Source organism: Anabrus simplex, chromosome 6 (assembly GCF_040414725.1).
Source record: "Anabrus simplex isolate iqAnaSimp1 chromosome 6, ASM4041472v1, whole genome shotgun sequence".
Lineage (NCBI taxonomy): Eukaryota > Metazoa > Arthropoda > Insecta > Orthoptera > Tettigoniidae > Anabrus > Anabrus simplex.
The window spans coordinates 205,030,467-205,058,083 of record NC_090270.1 but is presented as its reverse complement, the minus strand read 5'-3'; the positions used below and the strand labels follow the sequence as shown (position 1 = coordinate 205,058,083).

The following is a 27,617-nucleotide window of genomic DNA, read 5'->3' as shown; positions in this document are numbered from 1 at the left end:
AATCATCATCAGAAAGTATTAAACACATATTTTACAACAACAGGAAATATACATTCAACGGTGACCCAAGTCTTCCTCATGACAGAACATGAGAAGTTAAAACAATCGCCACACATCACATATGGTTCAAATAACATAGAACTGTAAAACCAAATCTCACGAATACCTCACATAATCACACATAAGACCCACGGTTGTTATAACTTAATTTATGCGCTATGAAGATTTTATTATTTAACTTTGATTTTTACGTTCACTGGTGACCTCAATTAATTTGTTGAAGACCTTAACATATTGAACCTTTCGAGAAATTGCACATCCCCGTTTCTGTAAGGCTTGGGATCGAATAAATAAGGAATCACTTTATGACGCTAGTAGATTACGTCAACGTCGTCTCTCATGTAACGTAGCACGTTATCGAAGAACAATCAACTCTTGAATACCACAAGATCAATCTAATCTGTTCAAACAGGACAAGAAAATATTGCTTAGTGTTATTAAATTATTGATTGAGTGCGCTCTGGAAATGATTATTTCTCCGAATTGATATAATTGCAATCATCCCAACGCATGCCCAAATGATATCATGTTCCAAAAATGAACTAGTCAAACTGCTGCTTCAAATACCTGGAAAAAAGGGTATCAACCCATCCTACCCTTTTTATAGGCTATGTCATCACAATTGAGCACTATTCGCCTTTCTTAACACAATATCCACAAGTATTATAATATTTAAATTCTCAATCACTTTTATTACTGTTATTTAAACCGATGCGGTCATTAAGTTTAACATAATTACTGATTATGTTATTGGTTTAATCTCTAATTTATATAAACGAAAGCTGATGATAAATTTAAGTCTTAACTCGTGAAATTCCGTTAGTTGATAAGATCTTATTCCACATAAACGTCACAGGAGAAATCTTATCATTCCCGATTTAAATTATTATGTTCTGTAATTAGCGATGAGATCTGTGATTTTTAACACGTGATTATTAGCATACACTGTTGTATATGAAATCTAGATAATCGAAGAATCACATCAGAATATCTACATTATTCAGTGGATAGGAATGCCACAGTCATTCACAAAATCTACCGTCTCCTATAAGAGGTTTGAAGTGTAAAGAATATCTAAGTACTCAAATGTAATAGAAAATACTATTACTAGAAGATCGTACTACATTCTACTGTAAGGAAAAATAATATTCACGAACGTTAATTAATTAGAGCAGACTCGACTGGGCTGCTACATCTCCGGTATACAACCCTTTAGAATCCTGCCTGCGTGTTCATTTACTGTCGGATTTTTTATTATGGACACTCGAGTTTAGGCTTTAATTACAAACGAACCAATAGGCCTATTGAAATTCGAGTTATACCAATATTTTCCTTGTTTAATTCTACATTAGCGTATATAAGACGTATTGTTTTTGACGTTCATTAAATATTTTTTATTTGTGGTTGTAATAAATATTGCCGGGGTTTTTGGCTTCTTCTCTAGGAAGCGCTCACTTAGGAATATATACAAGGAAAACGACTTGTCTGATTCTAATGAAATTTTTATATGTTATAACCACATATATTTGTAGTGTAATACTCAAGTTATAATATTTTTCAACGGCCCCGGAAAAAGTTCTTATCATTTTTCTAAAGCAACTCTTTCTCAGCCCAGGATAAACGTACTGCAGCAAACTTGGGCTTGTTTTGAAGCACTCAGTTATGGTTATCAGAAACTACAACAACTGTAACCGTACAGTGTGGTACCGAATTTATGAAGAGTAATATTGAAGGGAGGTTTTGTCCACGCCGGACCGTGCGATTAACAGCAGGCCGAGTGGTGAAATCGGGCGCATTGTTGCCGCGTTCAGTAGTATCACGCGCGCAACGAACACAGCTTTTCGTTTACTTTCAACCTGTAATTTTATTTCCTCTTATAAATTCCACTTCCCATCACCTTTTCTCATAAGGGCTTTGGACCTTCAACGGCTGCTTTAAAAATGGTTAACTTCCTAATTTAGAAATATCATACTGTACAATTTTTACAAGAGTTATTTGTATTATTATTTACATATATTTACGGTATTTAATTCTATCAATTTTCTTCGTCTGAAAAATCACTGTGTTCCGAAGAATCGGTGCTGCTGTCATTAATGTTGATTATGACTGACTCGAAATAAGGGACATTTGCAGACAGTCCATCTTTTTCCCAGTAGTGGTCTTCAATTTTCTTCCGGTGTTTAATACATTGTTTCCAGAGTTCAGGGGTGACGGTACGTAAGGCTTCTCAGCATAAAGCGTAAATTGCTTCCATACCTCTACCACTTTCTAATGTGTTAGCCATATTTGTGTTTGCTATTTTCCCTTTTACGTAAGCTCAAATGAGCTCGATTGGATTAAGCTCGCAATGGCCCACTGGTAACCAAATAATCTGTACATCTGGTCGAAGTCGTTTAGGCAGTTGTTCCAGCTTCTTTACCGGCGTTTGAAACTAAGGCCTGGCAAGGACAATCAGCTCTGATTTAGTTAATTTGTTATAATCGTCAATTCCAGGTGGTAGTGAAATATTATTTGACGTTATCCAATGTATAATTTCACGTTTCAGCCATGACATGTTCGGGTTTTAAGATGAAGGATCGACCCTCGTATGATATGGAGCTTGATCTATAACGACAGCCGAACTTTGAGGCAATAAACTCAGGACTTTCATGAACCATTCTTCATAATGAGTCATCTCATTCTGGTAATCACCATTACTTTTCTTGCCAATAAAACAAAATTCTGCACCGTCAAGAAATCGTTCTTCACTTCTGATGTGTAAAATTATGACCTGGATGACGTATTTCCATCATTCTCCTTGGAAGCGGCCCCTACTCTCTTCACTGACGACAGCGATAATCCAAGACAATCTGCCACCTTCTGGTACACAGGGAACCTCTCGTCCCCTACTTTTTCCCCCTCACGTTGAAAGAAAATATAGCACTCAAAATCATTGCAAACCGGGTGAGTTGGCCATGCGGTTACGAACGCGCAACTGTGAGCTCGCATCCGGGAGATAGTGGGTTCGAACCCCACTGGGGGCAGCCCTGAAGATGGTTTTCCGTGGTTTCCCATTTTCACGCCAGGCAAATGCTGGGGCTGTACCTTAATTAAGGCCACGGCCGCTTCCTTCCCATTCATCGGCCTTTCCTCTCCCATCGTCGCCATAAGACCTATCTGCCGGTGCGACGTAAAGCAAATAACAAAAAAAATCATTGCAAGTTCACCCTCTGATAACGGCGGTCTCGGAGGCATCTTGAAGTGACGTGGTCAACATGCAGAACATAGGAAAACTGAAAATAACTTCCGGACAAACCAAGGTCACGGGCATTCCGTTTCACAACTGCCCGGGGCGAGTGTACTGTGTTCGTTGCGCGCGTGAATACTACTGAACGCGGCAACACTGCGCCCAATTTCACCACTCGGCCTGCTGTTAATCGCACGGTCCGGCGTGGACAAAACCTCCCTTCAATATTACTCTTCATAAATTCGGTACCACACTGTACGGTTACAGTTGTTGTAGTTTCTGATAACCATGACTGCGTGCTTCAAAATAAGCCCAAGTTTGCTGCAGTAACTTTATCTTGGGCTGAGAAAGAGTTGTTTAGAAAAATGATAAGAACGTTTTTCGAAGTGGTTGAAAAAAGTTGTAACTTGAGTATTACACTAAAAATACATGTGGTTATAACATATAAAAATTTCATTAGTGTCAGACAAGTCGTTTTCCTTGTATATATTCCTAAGTGAGCGCTTCGTAGAGGAGAAGCCAAAAACCCGGGCAATATTTATTACAACCACAAATAAAAAATATTTAATGAACGTCGAAAAAAATGCATCTTATATAAGCTAATGTAGAATTAAACAAGGAAAATATTGGTATAACTCAAATTTCCATAGGCCTATTGATTCGTTTGTAATTAAAGCCTAAACTCGAGTGTCCATAATAAAAAATCCGACAGTAGTGGCACATTGCTAAGGTTTCCCATCTCGGAGGCCTCTCTTTCGATGAATCAGCTCCTCGCGAATGTGACATGATGTTTCCCCGTAATTCCTTGAAGTGTGGTCTTGTTTATGTAGGTCATCTTCTCGAGCTGAAACGAAGAGCATACATCACCATGTGCTTCAATCTTGCCCATAACTGACTGTTAGGCAGCGCGAAAAATTTCTTAACTTGCACTGTAAACCGTTCTATGAGCTCATGAATAATGAGACTAGTACCGGAAATAACTACATTCTGTGTAGAATATAACTCGAAGTATCTTCCTCTATGTTGTTACAGCTCAACAAATCCAGCATAGCTTAGCGATGCATAGCTGCCATACAGCTCACGTCGAGTCGTTGCCAAGTAGCGTAGAATTAAATGCAGTGTATACAGAGAAAGTCTCGTTGAATCTAGTAGCCGTAGTATAGTGTAAGTAAAATTGTAACGTAAATTGTGGAGAACGGGTGTCTATCGCACACAGCTTATATCAATTCATGGCCCGGGAGGTGTGATCAGCTAAAAAGAAGTGTAAAATTTCTCCGTGTCCAGGTTGATAATTATTGCTTCAATCCTTGTGCACTAGATAGTTTGAGAATACTTGCAGAGTAGCGCTGGCCTTGAAACATCTTCCCGTCACTGCGGTCACATGTTAGGATCTCGGCCAATAAGAAAAAGTGAGGTATCCACGCGCGGAATGGTTAAAAATATATCTGCTAGCCTGCTCGCCCTAGGTTGCACACATTTATCCTTCACAACAGCTGGTTCACTATGCCACAGACCTAATTGAAAATATTCTCACGTGCTGATCTTGGCTGTAACCAACACCATGCCTAAATATACGGGTACAGTATGTATGTATGTATGTATGCATGTATGTATGTATGTATGTATGTATGTATGTATGTATGTATGTATGTATGTATGTATGTATGTATGTATGTATGTATTGTACCAGGAAGGCATAGGCCCTGGCACATACGAGTTATAAATTTTATTTATGAGCGTACAGTTAAGTTCCGATGCATGAACAGCTGTGTGAGAGAAGGTTCTCGTTCTCACTGCAAAGCGTGAGGGAGAGCGCAAGTCGAGCAAGGTCAAGTGACGTCACCGCTGCCTGTAGCTTCCCTCCCCTTCAGAATTCTCTCGGAAATTATTTTATGAACTTGTTAATGCCTGAACCAATTAACATGAGACCAACGCTAAATTGTAGCCAATATTCTGGAAGTGAAACCCTGCAAATTTGAGATCAATCCTTCCAGTGGTTTTCGAAATATAATAAGTTAAAGTTTGGAAGAAATTATCGCCCCTTCATCACCTGATTCCGAGCGCTGCTCGTAGACATGTATAAATAGTTCAGTGAACCAAGGTTATAGTCAGTGTGCAGTAAGTGTGTGTGTTCTGCAATTATGAAGGACAGTATGCTCCGTTGATTCGCGAGGACATAGTAGTGGTCACACTCGAACACGTTGAAATAGTACGAAGACGTCATAAGTCAAGTTTCTGCCGCGCCGCGACGAAGGAAATATTCTAAAAATTTCTCCAACTAAATCGTCATTAGATAATACTTAGAAGTGTATTAACTGAGTGAGGTAATAATAGAAATAGTGAACTAAAGTGTCAAATATTTCGTTTATCAGTAAACGACGTTGTGAACTTTACCAATTTCACGTAATTCTGAACTGTATCTTTTAACTGTGACATTATTCTAAGTCATTGCGTGTGGTGAACTAAAATCCCAATTTGAGACCATTTTTATAATTCCGAGACGTATTTCTCTTACAATAATACAATAGTGAACTGTGTGAGACATTATTTCACTAGACATTCGTCCAATAACAGGGCTAGAAGTGACTAATTTTTTTATGCATTCTCTCGATATTTCGATCGCTACTACGTGAAACTAAATGAACATTAACAACCTTTTATGATAATATTAAGTAGTACAGATTCGTGTGGTGTAAATCCAATAAGAAAATCGCCTTAATTTATGAACAGTGTTATTTCAGAGACTGTTGTAGAGACTGTCGTTAATAACATTTTTCAAGTGCTTATGGACTGTGATTGTTATTCTACGGTGACAGTGTTGAATCTTAATTCAATAAACTGTGTGTATATAAAAACTGTGTTTTCCGTAGTGAAAACGAATGTAAGTCCTTACTCCATTAACCTGACTTACAAACCATACGGTAGCATGGACTGTGAACTCTAATTCAACACCGTAAAATTAATATGAGGATAGAACTGTGCATTACAACCTGCGTCGGTGTGTAATATTAATATTAGTGATAATTGTGAGCTCTATAGTGCCAATTGAACTTTCCGTGTTCCGATATTACCTCAAAGAACAACGGAAATCTTGGCAAAGTGCTGTGAGATTCTGCTACATCGAACGTCGTTTCCAACGTGGAATTTACGTGGTTTCTTCAGTTATGGTACCCATCGAGGAACGTCGGCGAGGGAGATTAACGTGGTATCTTCACTGAACGCCGCCGGTGCTGAGTTAGAGCCTTAGCTGCACGCTGCGGAATGTTCCAGGTACCAAGTCGCAGTACAACACAACACAAACACTTGTAAGAGATTCCAGGTGGTCTTTTCATATTCTGAGTGAGTAATCCTACTGACTGACTTTTAACAAAGCACTCAGTTAATTACAGCGCTCCAACAAATGCTCTGTGTTAATTTCAGCTTGTAATTTGCAATAATTCGAGGAAGGTTCATATCTTGCTTTTAGACTGTAAATTCCTTTTTGAAATCATTAATTAATTGAATTAATTTCACATAGATGAACTTTAGGATTTACACGTGCACTATTTATTTCATTTTTCAACTTAAATGAACTGTAGAGACATACAGCAAGTGATCAAATATTTTCATTTAAGCTATCAACTTATTCATGATAGTGTGTGTTCATTTTATGCTCAAAATATTAGAAAGACTGTAGGCCAGTACCATAAGTGATAGACTTGATGAAATTCAAGATGCAAAGTGATATTTCGTATTTGAATCTATATTAGATGAACTGTAGGGTATATGGTCTATAAAAGAGTTATACTTATTTTGGACATTCTTAAACAAATAGACGTCTCAGGAGATAATGGTATCGATCTTTATTTTGCACTTTTTGGAAAATATTGGCTGGAAATTTGAGTTTGAAATTTCAATTGCAGGGTGATTTTTCTGTGAATATTTTAATAAATTCTATCAGAGAGATTTACCATCTATTATTCGCCCATCTCTGTACCTACTTCAATAAGAAACCGAACACTACCTGAGATCCTTCCCATGCTCTGGCCCCACAATCATTTTCTGGTACAGTATGTATGTATGTATGTATGTATGTATGTATGTATGTATGTATGTATGTATGTATGTATGTATGTATGTATGTATGTATGTATGTATGTATGTATGTATGTATGTATGTATGTATGTATGTATGTATGTATGTATGTATGTATGTTCTGCTGACCATGCATTACATTTGCATGCAGGTGGACTGATGTGTCAGAATAGGACTGCAGTAATCATTGAGGTATGTCTAAGCTGTAGGTGAACCCTCTTTAAATATATCTGGTACATTGCAGTCGGATTCTGGTGGACCTGTGCTGTGGCAGGACAAGGAAACTGGCAGAGTGTACTTAGCAGGTGTTATAAGCTACGGCATCGGTTGCGCAACATCACGACCTGGTGTTAATACTCGAGTTACGTCATACTTGGACTGGATCCTCAGCAACACAGGTATATTTTGAACAATTATTTTATTAGAACTGCCTTTATTATTGCAAGCTGTCCACTTCATAGCCGCATCGATGAGTTTAATCAACAAATTAATCTAAAAAGCCACCTAATCGATACTTTATTTCTTTTGCCTTTGGTAAACTTAAAAATACATTAACAAACACAGTACATGTTTCGACCACTTAGTGGTCATCTTCAGCTGTATATAAAAAATCTTAGATGATAACATTTAAAAGCAAACACATTGGATCTTAAAACAATATCCCATGGGAATCCAAAACTATTGTTCTAGATGCTTTAAATGAATTGGAAGATGGGGGGGGGGTTGGGGGTAAGGAGATTTATGGGAATGATACTTAAATTACAGTATCGTTTACAATTGTGTTTAAAAAACTTAAATGATGAAAAACATATTTAAAATATTTAAAAGCGTCTATGGTAAAATTCTTTTTGATAAAATTAGGTGGCGTGAATAAAAAGTTCGTGTTTGTAATAATCTTCAGGCATTTGTGAGAAAATAATAACTTAATTAAAATTCGCGTCTGTGGTGCTGTTAAACACTTTGTTTTTAATAAACATACTTTAAAATATTCTAAAGTGTCTATGGTAAGGCACTTATTCAAAAACACTTGTCGTTGAATGAAAGTTTATGTCAGATGCACCAGTCTTCAGGTATTTATTGTTTATATTTAATAACTTCCTTGAGTGATATTCTTGTGGTTAAAAGGCCGTGTTGACTGTTTAACTTCCGAGAATTGCTCTTCGGAATGTGATAAAAGAAATTGTGTTAGTCGTTTAACTTGTTAAAACCCTGTGGTGGCTTCTGTTATACAAAATGGCGATCTGATTCGGGCAGCTTGCCTCGCGATCTGTAACCAGCAGGAGATCGTAATATATTAAAATATAACATATGATAAAAGTAAAAAGCTCCGAATTCTAAATAGATAGCGGGAAGATATTTGTATTCGAGATTGCGTGGCCTTGACTTACCTTATCTGGCAAATGTTTAATCCGCGTTGCCTTGGAGAACTGCCTTCGTGCACGACCTAGTGTGATAGCGGTGTGACATGGTCTGATTGTTCGTGGAATATTCCGGAGAAAGGGGAAGTAGAGTTGTGTCGTCATCTAGTACGTCTTGTGAGGGGGGAGGGATTACTGGTTGTGTTTCAGTGACGTCGTGTTCGAGTATCTCATTTGTTTGTCTTGTTTGTTTACTGTTTACCATTTCCACGTATTTACTGAATTGTTCGTATAGGAGGTTTTTTCGTTCGTTTCGTTTAGATTCCGTTCCCTGTTCTCTAGTTTATCGAGAGTAATGTGGATGTTTTCTAGGTTATTCATTAAACTTCCTTTATTAATCCTACTGATAATTTGGAGATCTTGTCTGATGTTGGTGAAATTGTGATTTGCTTCCTTCATATGAGCTCCCATAGCAGAGTATCTTCTGTATTTCTCTGCATTAACATGTTCCTGATATCTAATTAAAAAGCTCCTCCCAGATTGCCCCACGTATGCTTTTTGCACTGGGTACATGTCAATCTGTAAATGCCAGATTCCTGGAATTCGTCATCTTTAAGTTTATTGACTTTATTGTGATTAAAAAATCTGTGTTTTGTATTGTTGTTGGTTGAGAAAGCTATTTTGGTATTAAATTTACAGCGGAAGAAGAAGAAGAAGGTACACTCAATTTTCTAGATATTCAAACAATTCGGATAAACAACCATTTCCAGTTTAAAATACACAGAAAACCCACTTTTACACCGACTACAATTAAAAGCGATTCTTTACATCCCACTTCACAGTTTCGTCAACAGGGCCTTTGAAATCCCGTTAACAGATACAGACAGAAAGAAGGAACTATCTTTCATTCGTCAACAAGCCTTACATAACGGTTTCAGTTTGAAATTCATTAACAAAATCATTACTAAGTGCAAATATCAACAACAAATTAAACTAAAGCAACAATCGGAGAATGCAAAGAAATACGTCAAATTCACCTTTAATAACCCGAGGATTTATGAAGTCACGAATTTGTTTAAGAAGCACAATACCAAAATAGCTTTCTCAACCAACAACAATACAAAACACAGATTTTTAAATCACAATAAAGTCAATAAACTTAAAGATGACGAATTCCAGGAATCTGGCATTTACAGATTGACATGTACCCAGTGCAAAAAAACATACGTGGGGCAATCTGGGAGGAGCTTTTTAATTAGATATCAGGAACATGTTAATGCAGAGAAATACAGAAGATACTCTGCTATGGGAGCTCATATGAAGGAGGCAAATCACAATTTCACTAACATCAGACAAGATCTCCAAATTATCAGTAGGATTAATAAAGGAAGTTTAATGAATAACCTAGAAAACATCCACATTACTCTCGATAAACTAGAGAACAGGGAACGGAATCTAAACGAAACGAACGAAAAAACCTCCTAATCGAACAATTCAGTAAATACGTGGAAATGGTAAACAGTAAACAAACAAGACAAACAAATGAAATACTCGAACACGACGTCACTGAAACACAACCAGTAATCCCTCCCCCCTCACAAGACGTACTAGATGACGACACAACTCTACTTTCCCTTTCTCCGGAATATTCCACGAACAATCAGACCATGTCACACCGCTATCACACTAGGTCGTGCACGAAGGCAGTTCTCCAAGGTAACGCGGATTAAACATTTGCCAGATAAGGTAAGTCAAGGCCACGCAATCTCGAATACAAATATCTTCCCGCTATCTATTTAGAATTCGGAGCTTTTTACTTTTATCATATGTTATATTTTAATATATTACGATCTCCTGCTGGTTACAGATCGCGAGGCAAGCTGCCCGAATCAGATCGCCATTTTGTATAACAGAAGCCACCACAGGGTTTTAACAAGTTAAACGACTAACACAATTTCTTTTATCACATTCCGAAGAGCAATTCTCGGAAGTTAAACAGTCAACACGGCCTTTTAACCACAAGAATATCACTCAAGGAAGTTATTAAATATAAACAATAAATACCTGAAGACTGGTGCATCTGACATAAACTTTCATTCAACGACAAGTGTTTTTGAATAAGTGCCTTACCATAGACACTTTAGAATATTTTAAAGTATGTTTATTAAAAACAAAGTGTTTAACAGCACCACAGACGCGAATTTTAATTAAGTTATTATTTTCTCACAAATGCCTGAAGATTATTACAAACACGAACTTTTTATTCACGCCACCTAATTTTATCAAAAAGAATTTTACCATAGACGCTTTTAAATATTTTAAATATGTTTTTCATCATTTAAGTTTTTAAAACACAATTGTAAACGATACTGTAATTTAAGTATCATTCACATAAATCTCCTTACCCCCAACCCCCCCATCTTCCAATTCATTTAAAGCATCTAGAACAATAGTTTTGGATTCCCATGGGATATAGTTTTAAGATCCAATGTGTTTGCTTTTAAATGTTATCATCTAAGATTTTTTATATACAGCTGAAGATGACCACTAAGTGGTCGAAACATGTACTGTGTTTGTTAATGTATTTTTAAGTTTACCAAAGGCAAAAGAAATAAAGTATCGATTAGGTGGCTTTTTAGATTAATTTGTTGCCTTTATTATTTCAAAATGGACAGCCACAAGCCTTATGGCGCAGAATACGTCTTTCTGACATAAACGAAGCACATTAAATTAGATTTAAGAACAATTTTCTTTTAAAATTACAGTAACTGACTTTACGTTATTTAGTATATGATAATGCGGCACGCGACCATAATGAACGACGTTGTTGGCGACAGGTCGATGGTATGAGAAAATGATCACGCAAGGCATAAGTACGACCGACAGGTTACGAACGAAGGTCTATAGAGTGTTACCCCAGTGTAGTCTGTGTACGAGTTCAGACGAATTGTTTCTTCGTAAGATCCAAAAGTATTTGACTGTGGTGGGGGTCAATGTTGAAATCTCCCATTGATAATTTTGTGTACAATTCTATTGGCGATATCCTTGGCGGTAACAGGGCATTTGGTCAGTAGGGCCCGGATGTTTATGCAGTAAAAGTTTAGAATGCAAACTTACTAAAGCGTATGTATTTATTTATTCATGAACATAACAGGCGTTCAGCCCCAAATACATGTTCACAATAAAATAATCCAACCTAAGCCCCACGTTCAACAATAAATAAAATAATCATAAAACAAAAGAAAATAATAATAACTTAAAAACCAACTGGCCTACGGTTGATTCCCTCGAGGAACCGTTAGTCTTATCACATAAAAATATAAAATACCACTTTTCTTGACCCAATTCCTCATTGCTGGTCCCATACTATCCTACATAGAAAGGGAAAAGAAAAATCATACAATCAAGTCTCAACCCTGGTCTCCCTCCCACTTAACTTAAATACCACTTTTCTTTCAACACATTAATACCGCTCGTATTGCAACTTATCCTTATTTACTCATGCTTGATCTCATTTAAAACCCAAGCCACACTCAGCATTAAATTTGCTATCGCAACCATCATTCATTACGTGTCCTTGTGCATTCAGCACATACGTCATCTTCATTGTTCTCTAGCTTACTCACTGTCCAAACCATAACAACCAACATTCCGCAATTGCATTCCAATCTACCATACACTACATTTACCAACCCGCATTTACTCTTACAAAATCCACCTACTATACCAAAAAGGTATAGAAAAATAATACAACACACGCCACCAAACCAAAATTTACAAAATGACACCACTTAATACAATCCCCCCTCCAACTCCAAAAATTTCAGCACTCATACCAAACACAAAAGCAATAATACCACCTCCCAACTCCAAAAATTTCAGCAATAAATAAAACCATCTCAATACCAAACCATCTTCGTCTACAAAGACCCAACACTCATATACCAACACCACATTTCATTTCAATAGATAATAAAATCACCTCTACAACTCCAAACATTCATCAATACAACTACCATTTAATACCAACACATTACCTCATATACCACCTCTCACTCTCCCTAATTCAGTAATCAATGATCCGATTACATCAACTTATTAATACCAAACACAAATACAATAATACTACTTCCCAACTCTAAAATAATTCAGCAATAAATAAACCATCTACATACCAACTCCCGGATTCAGATACCACCTCTTACCCACAATTTCCATCTCAGATCCACCTCATATACCTTCCACAAAACACCGCCAAATCAAAATTTACAAAATCTAAAATTTACAAAATAACACCACTTCTCACCCCATTTCAACAATGGTCCTCAGTAACTTCAACCATTACATACCGCCACCTCTCCAACACCTCATTTCAGTAATATGACACATCATAATCATAACCCATAATCATAAATACCAAGCCCTCAATATCTCTACATATCAATTCTCCATCACCACATTTCAACCATCTTATACCACCACTTCTCCAATACCACATTTCAGCAATAGCCCTCAATAACTTATCCATCTCCGCCCTTTCCAAGACCACATTTCAGCAATATAGCACCAGCCCACCTCATATACCACCTCTCCATCCAAAACAAATTCAGGAATAAATAATCAGATTAAATACCAAACCGTCTTCACTTACAACTCACTCATGAATACACCACCACTTCTCCATACTTCTCCAACACCACATTTCAACATAAACCACCTTTACTTCTTCGACAATAACACTCACCTTCTGCCATCCACCATACTATATCACCACTTCTCCAATACCACATTTCAACAATATAACACCTCCTAACTTAATCATAACACATAATCATAAATACCAAGCCCTCAATAACTTCCAACATCACATTTCAGCAATATAACACCAACTCCACCCCATATACCACCTCTACTTCTTCAACCATTACACTCACCTTCTGCCATCCACCATCTTATACCACCACTTCTCCAACACCACATTTCAGCCCTATAACACATCATAACTTACATACCACTTCTCCATCACCACATTTCAGCCTTCACAAATAAATACTAACATAACTTCCAACTCCACAAACACCACCTCCATCTCTTACTTCTTCGACAATCATGCCCTTAATTACTTACTTACTCACTTTATTATTGTTTATACCAACTAGCATTCAATACATATAACACTAAAAATACCAAACACTCATATACCCTCTCTTCACCAACACCACATTTCAACCTCCACCATCCAAAACTCTGCTCCCTCTCAACACTCACTTATTTAGCATTAAATAATCATCATACCAAACACAAAAGCTATTACAACTACCATTCTATACCAACACCTCGCTTCATATACCACCTCTCAATCTCATACCACACACAAATACTATTGCCTCCACATATTTACCAAATAACACCTCTACTCAACACTACATTCTTACATCTAACAATCTCTATCTTCACTACTCACTAAACTATTGTTTTTTACTTCTAGTGACTACACCCCTCTCATTTCTACCTGTACCCCACATGTCAGTCAGATTTCTATACCTTCCTGCTTCTCTACCACCTCTCTTAGCCGCCAATTCATCACTATCTTCACTCTGTTGTGTACCTTTGCCTCCAACTTCAGCTCTCATCATCTCCGTAAATTTTCTGCCCTTGCCTCTTTCCCAACTCAGATTGAGACACCCCACGGTTGCCTCTGACGTCACCTTTTTACCCTGCCCTGCCCTGCCCTTACTTCACTGCTTTCACTCCCCTGCCTTTCTTCTTCACTTCTTATGGTCACCTTCTCACTTGTCATCTCTTCCTGAACTTGGGCTTCTTCACTGTTTATGATCACATTTTCACTTGGCACCTCTCCCTGACCCTCTGCACACTGCACACTGTTACTGATATCTCGCCTCACTTCCCCACCTTTCGTTGCACTACTCACTTTTTCTTCGTCTTCTTTTATCCTCCTGTCTAAGTCAATCAATCTATTTACGGTCCAGATTCTCTTCCAATTTCTGCCTGCTACCACTAATTCTTGCCCTTTAATAGTCGCTCTCAACCCTTGATTTATTGCACGAATCTTGTGTTTTCTGAGTATTTTCTCATTCCTAATCGCCTCCCATACCACGTCTCTCTTGATCCATATTTTCTCTCTCTGCACATTACTCGCATTTCTTATCACAGCATCAGCCATCAACGTAGAAAACAGTTCTAGTTTGATAGGCCTGTTGCCCCTAATTTTTCCCACCCTCTGCACATCGTCTATATCTACTTCACTAAAATTAAGATTCAATTTCCCCTGTAATAAGTCCACTACTTTATAAGTTGTAAGTACTTTGTCTTCTCTCAACTCTTCAGTCACACCATATACAGTATAAATAAGCACTTCTTTCTTCGATATAAAGTATTGGCTTCCACTTCTACTTTCAGCTTCAAGTTCTCCTTTTCTAATCGTCCTGTTTTTTTCCCTTAATGTTACAACTTCTACGGTGTTATGTCTCACTTGTGCTGTTATATCTTCCGTTTTTTCTCTTAACCATACCTCCATTTTTCCAAACTCCCTGGTTTGTTCTTTAATCATATTTTTAATTTGCTCAAAAGGGCCAACTTCTTCCACCACCTCTTTTACGGCTCTTTTGAATGCGTCCATATTTTCCCTTTCCTCATTTCTACTAGAGGTCGGGCCTGGGTTCAGCTCGACCCCCCCCCCCCCAATGCATAGCAAAATTATTATCACCGCCGCTGATAGCAATAATTCACCTTTTCTCTCCAAATCCATTTTACACCCTCCTAATTTCATTTCTTCTTTCTTCATTTTTCCCTGCCATCTTCCTACCGTCGCCCTGTACTGCTCTACACTAATCATTGTCGGCACACTTCTCCACAACCTTCCTGCACTCGGCACTTTCACCCACACCTCCCACTCCCGGAACCATCCACTCAATGCGATCTCACTCGTCCGTGGCTTAGGCAAGACTGGAACTTAGCGAGTAATAAGTAGAGTCTACCCGCAAGGCGGTAGTGCTATGAGGTTTGCATAAACATTAGGGGTTAGGCCCATTAGAACGCCCTAGAATATATGTTACTCCTACTACACTACGTTAGAGCAGGCTAGTCGACATTTCCTACTAAATAATTTTGTTACTAAATAACCCCTAATGTTTATGCAAACCTCATAGCATAACCGTCGTGTGGGTAGACTCTACTTATTACTCGCTTCAGTAAGTTTGAATTCTAACCTATTACTGCATAAACATCCGGGCCTTATTGGTCAGTATCGTATACAGAAACATGGCACTGGTGGATAGAGATTATTTACTACGGAATGGATATAGATGAAACCGAACACGAAGCGAGGTTCACTGTCGAGTAGCACCTCGGCTAGAGACGTCTCCCACATAGCCCTTTGCTAGGACGAGTAGCTCAGACAGTAGAGCGCTGGCCTTTCGAGCCCAACTTGGTAGGTTCGGTCCTGGCTCATTGCGGTGGTATTTGAAGAGGCTGAAATACGTCAGCTTCTTGTCGATAGATTTACTGGTACGTAAAAGAACTAGTGCGGGACGAAATTCCAGTACCTCTCCGAAAACCATACACAGTAGATAGCGGGACGTAAAACAAATAGCATTATTTTTTTTGCTAGGGGCTTTTACGTCGCACCGACACAGAGAGGTCTTATGGCGACGATGGGATAGGAAAGGCCTAGGAGTTGGAAGGAAGCGGCCGTGGCCTTAATTAAGGTACAGCCCCAGAATTTGCCTGGTGTGAAAATGAGAAACCACCGAAAACCATTTTCAGGGCTGCCGATAGTGGGATTCGAACCTACTATCTCCCGGATGCAAGCTCACAGCCGCGCGCCTCTACGCGCACGGCCAACTCGCCCGGTAGCATTATTATTACATAGCTCTCTGTCATACATTTTCGGAGTGCAAAGTCAAGCGTAACTGGCTTACACAAAGTGGGATTGTTAATGATTCGGTAGATGACTACGCCTCCGGCTGTCCTGATAGAGCGCCAAATTTTGAATTGCATTACATTGTCTGTAAGTTCGTATTTGGCGATTTATTGGCCGCGGAGACACGGTTTTTACCATACTCGGTTCGTAATGCGAGATACTTATTGTTTATGGATCCACTCTGCCATGTTCTCATTAACATAATGATTAGGACTAGCACCCAAGTGTCGCTTTCTTTATTTACAAGGCCGAGAAATGGAAGGAATATCCTCAACAACAAAACCTGGTCTTAGTCTAGGTCAGGGATGGCAAACCTCTTTCCGACTAGCGTGTCAGTTAAGATCTTGTTTATTACATTTTACTGTGTAGTGTGCCACCGGTTATTTTCATCTAAAATATTCATGACACCCTCCCTCATTTCATTTAGTTTAGGTATTAGACTGTCAGTTGATGAATATGAAAGGTGATATAAGACCTGAATATTTTTCGGTGCATTAAGCTAGGATGGCTGGCGTATGGAAGAAACTCAACTGTCTTCAGATCAAATATGCCAGTAAATCTGAAGAAAATATTTTATGATTCTTCTACCCGTGCTGACTTATGGCTGTGAGATCTGGACACTGACCGAATTTCGAAAGAGAAACATAGGACAGCGCAGAGAGACATAGAAAGGTCAATGCTGGATTTTACAAGGAAAGATAAGAAGAGAGCAGATGAAATAAGTTAATGAAATTCTCGAGAGAATAGCCACCTTAAAATGGCAATGAGCTGGACATCTTGCTCAAAGGGAAGATGACAGATGGACGAAGCTAGTGTTAGAATGAAGTCCAAGAGATCATCAATGGCCTAGAGGAAGACATCAAGAGAATAATTGGTGCTAAAGTCTTACCTGAGTTCACGACTTAAAGATGCCGCATCATGTAATAATAAAATTGGCTGATGGTAATGATAACGATAATGATAATGACATATAAATCAATTCGAGTGAATGTTTCATGATTTTATTTTGTAAACATCACTGAAAATTTCATTTCAAAAAAGAGGTACATTTTATTAATAAGATACATTTTTGCTTAACTTAATAAAATTTGTTAAAAATATGGCCATAGAATTAATTGTGAATACTTCTTTATTAAGGCGTAATGTTAAAATATGCTATGTTGCTAGATTTTCGACCTATATATTATATGTTAAAAATCTTCAAATATGTTAGTATGTTGTGTGACGTGCCTCAGAAGTCGTGTTCGCGTGTCGTAGGTTTCACCATGCCTGGCCTAGGCCATAGCCCTCCTTCAGCAACATTTATAAAGTCCTTCTGTGGAAGGAAAGCACATTACTTTATATATATACGAGCGTGTTTTTTAAGTAAGGCCCGTTTGAAAATAACTACACAACGAAAGACGATTTTCAAACACCACATTTATTTGCATATTCTACATATTTTACTCTATTTTTTCAACATAGCCGCCAAGTTGTTTAAACACTTATCATACTATACCTTACAACTAAGTTTTGAATACCCTCTTCATAGACACTTGCCACCTGCTCCGATAACCGAGAGTTCTTGATCTTGATCTTGCGCTTGTACAGAGTCTGTTTGGCCTTCACCTTTACAGGCGAATCTTTTGTTTTTGTACAGATTTGAATGTTCGATGACATTTTTGACTCTTTATGGCAAAGAAGGTAACGACATGTTGATTCAGATCGTAACGGGAGACGAAACATGGGTTTCGCATATCACGCCCAAATCGAAGCAACAGAGCATGGAGTGGAGACTCACACACATCTGAGCGCAGTTCGCTATCTCCTACCCACCCATTAGGATGTAGAAATCTCGCTCCCAGTTTCGCACATACCCACTGTATAGTCTCATTTAAATTCCCAATCACTCTCCAGTCAGTAACCCTCCTACACAGTATTCCACGGATAACAATCTCCACTCCCTTAAACTTCACCCGTGCTGAATTTACCAGATCTAATCTATCACCATCATCTTGCTCTCTTACCAGATGTAGGTAGATTGTGGAAAATACGACTTCTCTCCATTATGCCTGTCTCCCCACATTTACTCATTCGTTATTTCACAAGTACATCTGATACTATATATCATGACAACACTAAATTACGAGTGAAATTTAGACTCTTTCTCCCATTTTCCCTTCTGCATTCTGTAATATTTTGTAATCAAGTTCTGAAATTCCAGAGGGAATCACAAATGTGTTTGTATTGAAAATAATATTTTTGAATATGACAAATAATAATACCAGTATTTTTTTTTCAATGTGAAGTCTCACTCTGTGTGTTTTAATTCTATGTTACAGACCAGGACTTCTGCGATGTATAACGTTCAGACTAGTTCGAGATCTCATAGTTTGGCCTCAGATGTGCACTATGGATGCCGTCTACTTCCCTCACATTTAAACTCTTTTCGTGTAACTGGTATACTGCAGCTTCATAATAAAGAGCTAATGTTGGAAGGGAATTTCTAGATTTTTATTTGATATCTTCTTTATTCCCACAGCTTTCCTCACACTCCATTCGAGTATGTATACCAATATTACGTGTTTCTTTAGTGGGTAATAATGTTATGAAAAACACAAAAAAACATTTCCAAAGTCAGTGGAACTACTAGATGTGGCAAAATTTTCCGAGGAGTAAGGAAACTGAATCCGGGACCATCTGAACCTAATGTTAGTACGCAGAGCATCCATTCGAGAAACCTTTATTTTTTTCACATTCTTATTTTATTTAAGATAAGAAAAGAGATGCCTAATGGAGAGGGTAAGGAAGTATAGCTTTTTACATTATTTTGTTCATCCAGCGTAAAATGGAATATTGAAGGTCAGTGGGGATCGGGTCGCTATGGAATTTCCAGCAGTGCTTCCATCTCAGTACGGGTTCACTGTTCCGGATGCCTACAGATAAAGCGCAAGTCATGCGTTTGATAGCCAACATTCTGGGAGGACATGGTACAGAAGAAGATAGCTGTACAAATATGGCTACCTCGAGTGATGTACTTGATTTATGATTCATTAATTCATTGTGTAAGATTACATAATGTATTGTTTGATGATACTTTTTGACATTTGATTTTTAAATGCACTGACTGACAGAGCAAATGCAACACCAAGAAGGAGTGGTTCGAAAGGGATGAAAGTTGGGGGAAAAACAGAGACGGCACGGACGAATAATTGATGTTTATTTCAAACCGATATGCAGGTTACACAATGCGCACGGCATCGACTCAGTAGGATGTAGGACCACCGCGAGCGGCGATGCACGCAGAAACACGTCGAGGTACAGAGTCAATAAGAGTGCGGATGGTGTCCTGAGGGATGGTTCTCCATTCTCTGTCAACCATTTGCCACAGTTGGTCGTCCGTACGAGGCTGGGGCAGAGTTTGCAAACGGCGTCCAATGAGATCCCACACGTGTTCGATTGGTGAGAGTTCCGGAGAGTACGCAGGTCACGGAAGCATCTGTACACCTCGTAGAGCCTGTTGGGAGATGCGAGCAGTGTGTGGGCGGGCATTATCCTGCGGAAACAGAGCATTGGGCAGCCCCTGAAGGTACGGGAGTGCCACCGGCCGCAGCACATGCTGCACGTAGCGGTGGGCATTTAACGTCTTGAATACGCACTAGAGGTGACGTGGAATAATACGCAATAGCGCCCCAAACCATGATGCCGCGTTGTCTAGCGGTAGGGCGCTCCACAGTTACTGCCGGATTTGACCTTTCTCCTCGCCGACGCCACACTCGTCTGCGGTGACTATCACTGACAGAACAGAAGCGTGACTCATCGGAGAACACGACGTTCCGCCATTCCCTCATCCAAGTCGCTCTAGCCCGGCACCATGCCAGGCGTGCACGTCTATGCTGTGGAGTCAATGGTAGTCTTCTGAGCGGACGCCGGGAGTGCAGGCCTCCTTCAACCAATCGACGGGAAATTGTTCTGGTCGATATTGGAACATTCAGGGTGTCTTGCACATGCTGAAGAATGGCGGTTGACGTGGCGTGCGGGGCTGCCACCGCTTGGCGGCGGATGCGCCGATCCTCGCGTGCTGACGTCACTCGGGCTGCGCCTGGACCCCTCGCACGTGCCACATGTCCCTGCGCCAACCATCTTCGCCACAGGCGCTGCACCGTGGACACATCCCTATGGGTATCGGCTGCGATTTGACGAAGCGACCAACCTGCCCTTCTCAGCCCGATCACCATACCCCTCGTAAAGTCGTCTGTCTGCTGGAAATGCCTCCGTTGACGGCGGCCTGGCATTCTTAGCTATACACGTGTCCTGTGGCACACGACAACACGTTCTACAATGACTGTCGGCTGAGAAATCACGGTACGAAGTGGGCCATTCGCCAACGCCGTGTCCCATTTATCGCTCGCTACGTGCGCAGCACAGCGGCGCATTTCACATCATGAGCATACCTCAGTGACGTCAGTCTACCCTGCAATTGGCATAAAGTTCTGACCACTCCTTCTTGGTGTTGCATTTGCTCTGTCAGTCAGTGTATTACATGTACTTATCTCTCTTAAATTACGGAAACTTTTCTATTCCTTCGAATTATTCACTTTTATTCTAGAGAGCCTTGAGGTTCTCTCGTGCTGACCACACGACACCTCGTAATCTCCTCGCCTTCGGGCTGAGCGGATGTCTCTTGGTAGGTCAAGGCCCTTCATGCTGTTGCACCATGGGGTTAGGTTAGGTTATACACTTTTACATAAATTTTTTTTTCAAAGCTGCTCTAACTTAAATGATATTCAGACAAATATGCAGATAGAAAGGCCATTCGATTCTGGTTCAATGAACATAAAAATGCACGCAAGATAACAGATCTACACGTTTAGAAATAATACTTGATTTTATAATAATAATAATAATAATAATAATAATAATAATAATAATAATAATAATAATAATAATAATAATGGTGGATGGCCTCCCGAGATGCATGGTTTTTTGAACTGACCTGCGATATCTAAGATGATTTCTTAGATACAGGGATGTAACTTTGGCACTTTTAACATACTGTACGTGAGACAAGGCAGTCCAAATTCCCTTAACGACCCTTCACGTGTCTGTATTTTTATTTACTAAATGTATCCGCGCGCGTTACTTCACATGAAATTTAAAATACAATTATGAATGTGTGCTACTAATGGAACTGAGTGAGATTTTGGTGAGTGACACACTGGGCTGGTGTGAGCACATAACAAGCGTCTGTAGGAAAATCGTTCGTCACTTCACTCTCTCAAAATTCATAAAAACTTCTTCCACAGAGTATGGAAATTAAAATTATCCAGATCCTCATATTTCTCATACTTAATTATTGTGATGTTCTAATGATTGATGGCACCTTGGAAGAAACATTCAAATTACAGAAGGCAATGAACTGATGTATTAGATTTATATTTTCAATAAAATTCGCATCTCTCCCTATTATAAAATACTGGTTAAAAATCGACAAACTACAATTTCTTTACATTGCAACTCTCGTATTTGATGTTTTGAATGAATCAAACCCCAGTATCTATGCTTAAAATGTAATTTCCTCCCCTCCTCTCATGAACATAACACACAATCGACTACTACACTCTCAATAACCATACATCGTTAAACAACATATAACCGTTCCTTTCAAGTGTCTGATGCAAGGTTACAGAATTCCCTTCCAGTTAGTGTTAGGAGTTGTACCTCTTTAGCCTCCTTTAGGTGGTCTTGCCGAGATTACCTACTAAATATATAACCAGCTTATGTGCATGTCAGTATGAATGGATTATTATGATTTTTAACTATTCGATGATCAAGTTTTCCGAAGTTTATATTCATTATTAAGTGTAATAGGTGGCCACGAGCCATAATTTATCCGCAAATGAAGGCATGAAATCAATACAGTAACTAAATAAATCTATGAAACGAGGTGTGCGATTGATGCGCTGTTTTCACAGGATGGAGGTACATACGGCCTCACAAATGTAGCCCATTAGCACATTCATTGCGCGTCGCATTTCGAAATAATTCGCGATGGTAGTGTTAGGTAATTCATCCTGTATAATAGTAATAAAACAAGTGAACCAGTTCCGTCGCGATATTCAGGTTAAAGGCTCAAACTCATTCTTTAAGATATGTACAGTAAATACGAAATATTTACTTCTCATACAGTTTATTTAACATTTTTGTATTATAAACATTCAAGATCTTTAGGCTTTTTCAATCATGAAATTACCAGCGTTTCGCCCCAGTGTAGCAGTGGGATCTTCAGTTGGACTGCTACACCATTCCAAGACGCTGGTGGCTAGTGCGACTTTGATACACCCATCCAAGCCTCCTATGTGGGACAATGCAGTGACGATGCACTAGGGCAAGCACCTGCCTCCACTTGAATAAATGCCTGCCTTTGGACATTATATCAAATAATTTGCAATCGATGAAATGAAATTATGGTTTACTTCTAGGAACCTTCCTTTTTCATATCTGTGTATTGTTTCAAGGCGACAATCCGGAGATAAAATTATATTTTTACCTAATGCATGGATTTTCACGAAACTTTGTGAGAATGTCACTTGCATAAAAGTAGAGATACCACGAACATTTCCTTCATATACAATTAACAGCTTTTCTAAAATAAATTTTTGTTTTTAAAATTCTTAATTCCATTTTTTCATGAAATTTAATTAACATGTTAATGTAAATTCGTAATTATATAGATAATACTACTTTTAAAAGCACTACGTATCGATTTTTCTGTACACAATTTATATAAGGAGATATATCGTACTAAAATTCGTGTAATTTTTACGTTTTCACTTAAAAATCCCTCCTACTTGAAAAAATTCTGCAATAAAAAATTCCATGCGCAGGGTTTCTTAATATAGCTGTGATACATATACCATACACATGTTGTATTTGGCAGATTATTATGGGAGAAAAATAGGATTTAAATGTAAAATTACAATTGGCAAACAAAGAATTTGCAGTGCTAAATAACTTCGTGACAAGAAAAAAGAAACTCAATCCTTTTTAATTTTAGTCATAAAAAATCACAAAAGTGACCAAAATATCGATGTTTGTCTCCGGAGTGTCGCCTTAAGATACATGCATACGCAATACTCCAGGGGTACAACAGCGCATTCACGAATCAATGTGACAGCGGGTTTAAGCATGTACCAATGCTAACGGATGGTTTCTTTAACATTCCATGTACAGTACGTTCTTGTACGTTCTGTTCCTGTGTGTTTGGCATGATTAATATACTATGTAGAGAAGTATAAAATGAGTTCTAACTTGGAAATAAAGCGCTTTAGGACACAGGTCCTTAGAAGATATTGTCTTTTTTTCTATGTGTGAGGAATGTGTCCTGAAAATTTGGCCGTACCTTATTGTTAGATCCTATATAAACAGATCGAGCCGAATCTTGCGTAGTGGGTTGTACGATGCAACACAGCATCACATAAGTGTTGAATGGTCTGCCTATACAGCCAGGCCTCACACCATTCCTTTTTATCTATGGTCTTTATGCTCTGTTATGTAGAACTCTACTAGGGATTTGAGTTAGACTGAGAAATCCCTTCTACTTACTTACACGTACTACGCTTCATCACAGCGGAAATCAACTGGACGATCATTTTCAGACAAACGGTGGCTCTTAAGAGATGTAATGTTACTGGTAAAAGAACGTAATAAATGATAGATACTTGCCTCAGATTTGCGGAGCCAGGCTGAGTGGCTAAGATGGTAAATTGTTGATCTACTAACCCTAATTTGGCGGGTTCGAGCCCGGTAGAGTACGCTGGTATTTAAGGTGTCCAAATACTTCAACCTCGCGTTGGTAAATTTACCGGCAAGTAAAAGAACTCGAGCGAGATTAAAAGTGTAAGGGTAGTTAGTTAATAAGAATATAGTTCCGAGGGTAAAGACGAACTTGGAGGGAAATCGTAGTGTTAAACGTGAACAGAAGAAACTGTTTTACTGTTTAACAATGAAAAACCTTGAGTCACCTCGATAATGTTGAAGGAGTAGTCAACACTTTTCAATGTCATTGCGATCCACGTCACCCGTTGTTTTCTTTGAGTACAATATTAACACGAACATACCAATTTTGTTCCTTTCTGGTAAGTGTCAAGTAATGTTACGCGATAATGACGTTTGGAGGATTGGCCGACCAACTATTTTCAATGCCGTAACTATCTTCGCCACTCGGTGTATAATGTAAGGTGGCCTGGCATACTTTTTAACAAGTGCATCAGGACACATACAATTTTCAATAACCTTCAGACCATATGCCAACCTCGGACTGTATGGGAATGATAATTACCTTACCGAAGACTCGACGAATTTTCTCGTTCAGTTTCACAATATTCGTTAAATATCTAATCAGTGGCAGATTAGTTGACACATAAAAGCTATCGGAACACTACTCCATAGAGCCGTTCTACTCAATAAGACGTAAAGTGTCTGAGGTATTTTTCCACGGCGAAGGAGGTACGAAGGCAAATACAGTATTTTGAAGTAAATTACATTTTATCGAAGAACCTACTCAGTCAAAAGCAAAACATTATTACTATTATTACTATTATTATTATTATTATTATTAACAACACATCGCAACTGGGAAATATCTGGGTGGCAATGATCACTTGGAACAGCGTGAGAATAAAGTTAAAACATAATTACGCAACAGCAACAACAACAACAGTTCAGGAACCTCAGAAGAATTGACGCAGATAAATTAGAAGAAGATGCTCTTTCCGTGCCGTGGATGGAGATAAATCGCGCCAATAATGTAGAGGAAATGATCTCAACATTTAATAACCTAGTAACGCAACTCTACGATCGGCACGCCCCAGTGAGTACGGGAAAAGGTTCCAGAGCTCCTAAAACGTGGATAGAAGACGAAATTCGCCACTTAATGGCTAAACGAGTCGCTGCTCATAGACGATACAAGCACTACCCAACGGAAGTAAACCACCAGACTTATAAAACACTGCGTAATAAAACGACCTCTAAAATTCGAAGCGCTAAACTACGTTACGCCCATAACTTGATTAGATCTGACGTACGCCCTGCGACGATGTGGAAATCTATGAAATATTTTGGCATCAGTAACCAGAAATCTAACGACGAACTAAATGTTAACGTAGATGAATTAAACGACCATTTCATCTCGCCAACGGGAATTAATCCGGTCGTAAAGGAGAAAACTATTAATACATATGATAATACGCCATCTCCACAAAGAGATCAATTTTACGCAAGAAGTGATTGACTCAATAAAACGCATCAAGACCAAGGCTAGGGGCGTAGATAATATAGGCCATGAAATACTGATGAAAATTCTCCACCACATCATTTATCTATTGGTGAATATCTTTAATTATTCACTGCAACAGGACTTATCCGGAAATATGGAAAATGGCCATAGTTCGCCCGCTTCCGAAAATAAGACTGGCGAAGGACGTTGGTGACTATCGGCCGATTAGCATCTTATGCAAATTGTCAAAAGCTTTAGAATTCATAGTTCACAAGCAAATTACCAACTATCTTACTCAACACAATCTCCTCGATATCCACCAGTCCGGCTTTAGACCGAGACACAGCACTTGCAGTGCATTAACACATGTGACTGATGACATAAGGCAAGCTATAGACAACAAACAACTGACAGTTCTAAAGCTTTCGACACTGTTGAAAGAGACATACTTACATCCAAATTAAATAGTTTAAATTTCTCCGCGAGGTGCACTTCAGTGGATCAGATCCTATCTCACCGGTCGCCGACAGTGCGTACTTAATAATGAATATTCAAATTGGCGTACGGTTGACGTAGGAATACAACAAGGATCTGTACTGGGCCCCCTATTTTTCTCTTTGTATATAAATGGCATAGCTTCCGCATTAAAACATTGTAAATACCACTTATACGCTGATGACCTACGGATATATATACACACACAGCAAACCCGAAAACCTACACTCAGAAGCATGTCACCTGAATGAAGACTTGATGACCAAAGATATATGGGCCAGAAATCACGGATTAAAATTAAACCCATCAAAATCCCAGGCAATTATTATTAGTTACCCTAAATTACTTTGCAAACTCAATCGAACAGCGTTACCACAGTTGTCCATAAGTGGTACTCCCATACAGTATAGCCAAAATGTAAGAAATCTTGGTATAATATTTGACGAACATCTGTCCTGGTCTGCCCAAACTATATCTGTGTGTAGAAAAATATACGGAACGCTACACTGTCTCAGTAAATTCAAATTCACTTTCCCTTTTAAACTAAAGAAAATTCTTGTTGAATCACTCGCATTACCTCATTTTGACTATTGCGATATAGTTTACAACAACCTAGAAGTAGAATGAGGAAGGAAATTACAGTCTGCTCAGAATGCTTGGGTAAGATTTATCTGTGGACTTCGTTACGCTGACCATGTCACACCGTCCTACACGTGGCTCGGGTGGCTTCGCCTGCAAGAACTACGCACATTTCATACTCTTTGCTTTTTGCATAATATTCTTAAAACTTCTCAACCAGCCTATCTCCGTGATCGCATGAAGCTCCTCTCCACAGACCATAACAAAAATACCCGATCCTGCAGCACCACGTGTTTATCCCTTCTTGTACACAGAACAGCAATCTACACGAAATCATTCACCGTTACCGCAGCCGGACAATGGAATCTCTTACCAGTGGACGTCAGAAGCATGTCCAGCAGCTCAGCTTTTAAACATGCCTGTGTCGAAATACTAGGTAAACATGCATGAATCATCAAGTTATGACCTGAAAACACCTCCTCCTACCGCCTCCATCATTATTTCCCTCTCCCCTTCACAGATCTTCTTATTTTTCTTCATCACTTTCTTCTTCTTACTAATCCTTCTCTTCCCCTTTCAATTGAAGGCGATATTTCGGTGTACTGTAGAAATGCATATATTTTCTA

The 27,617-nt window shown here is 38.9% G+C and overlaps 1 protein-coding gene across 5 annotated transcripts in view; it reads left to right on the top strand.

Annotated features, from left to right (window-relative positions):
- The window catches only part of LOC136875654 (venom serine protease), a 172,531-nt gene extending 153,388 nt beyond the window's left edge, over positions 1 to 19,143 (top strand). For all 5 annotated transcript variants that reach the window (XM_067149198.2, XM_067149201.2, XM_067149200.2 and 2 more), the window contains 2 exons: positions 7,606 to 7,759; positions 18,983 to 19,143. In XM_067149198.2, coding sequence (XP_067005299.2) covers positions 7,606 to 7,759; positions 18,983 to 19,005 — 177 coding nt within the window. In that variant the 3' untranslated portion in view covers positions 19,006 to 19,143. The remainder of the gene's footprint in view (positions 1 to 7,605; positions 7,760 to 18,982) is intronic.
- The last annotated feature ends 8,474 nt before the right edge of the window (positions 19,144 to 27,617 follow it).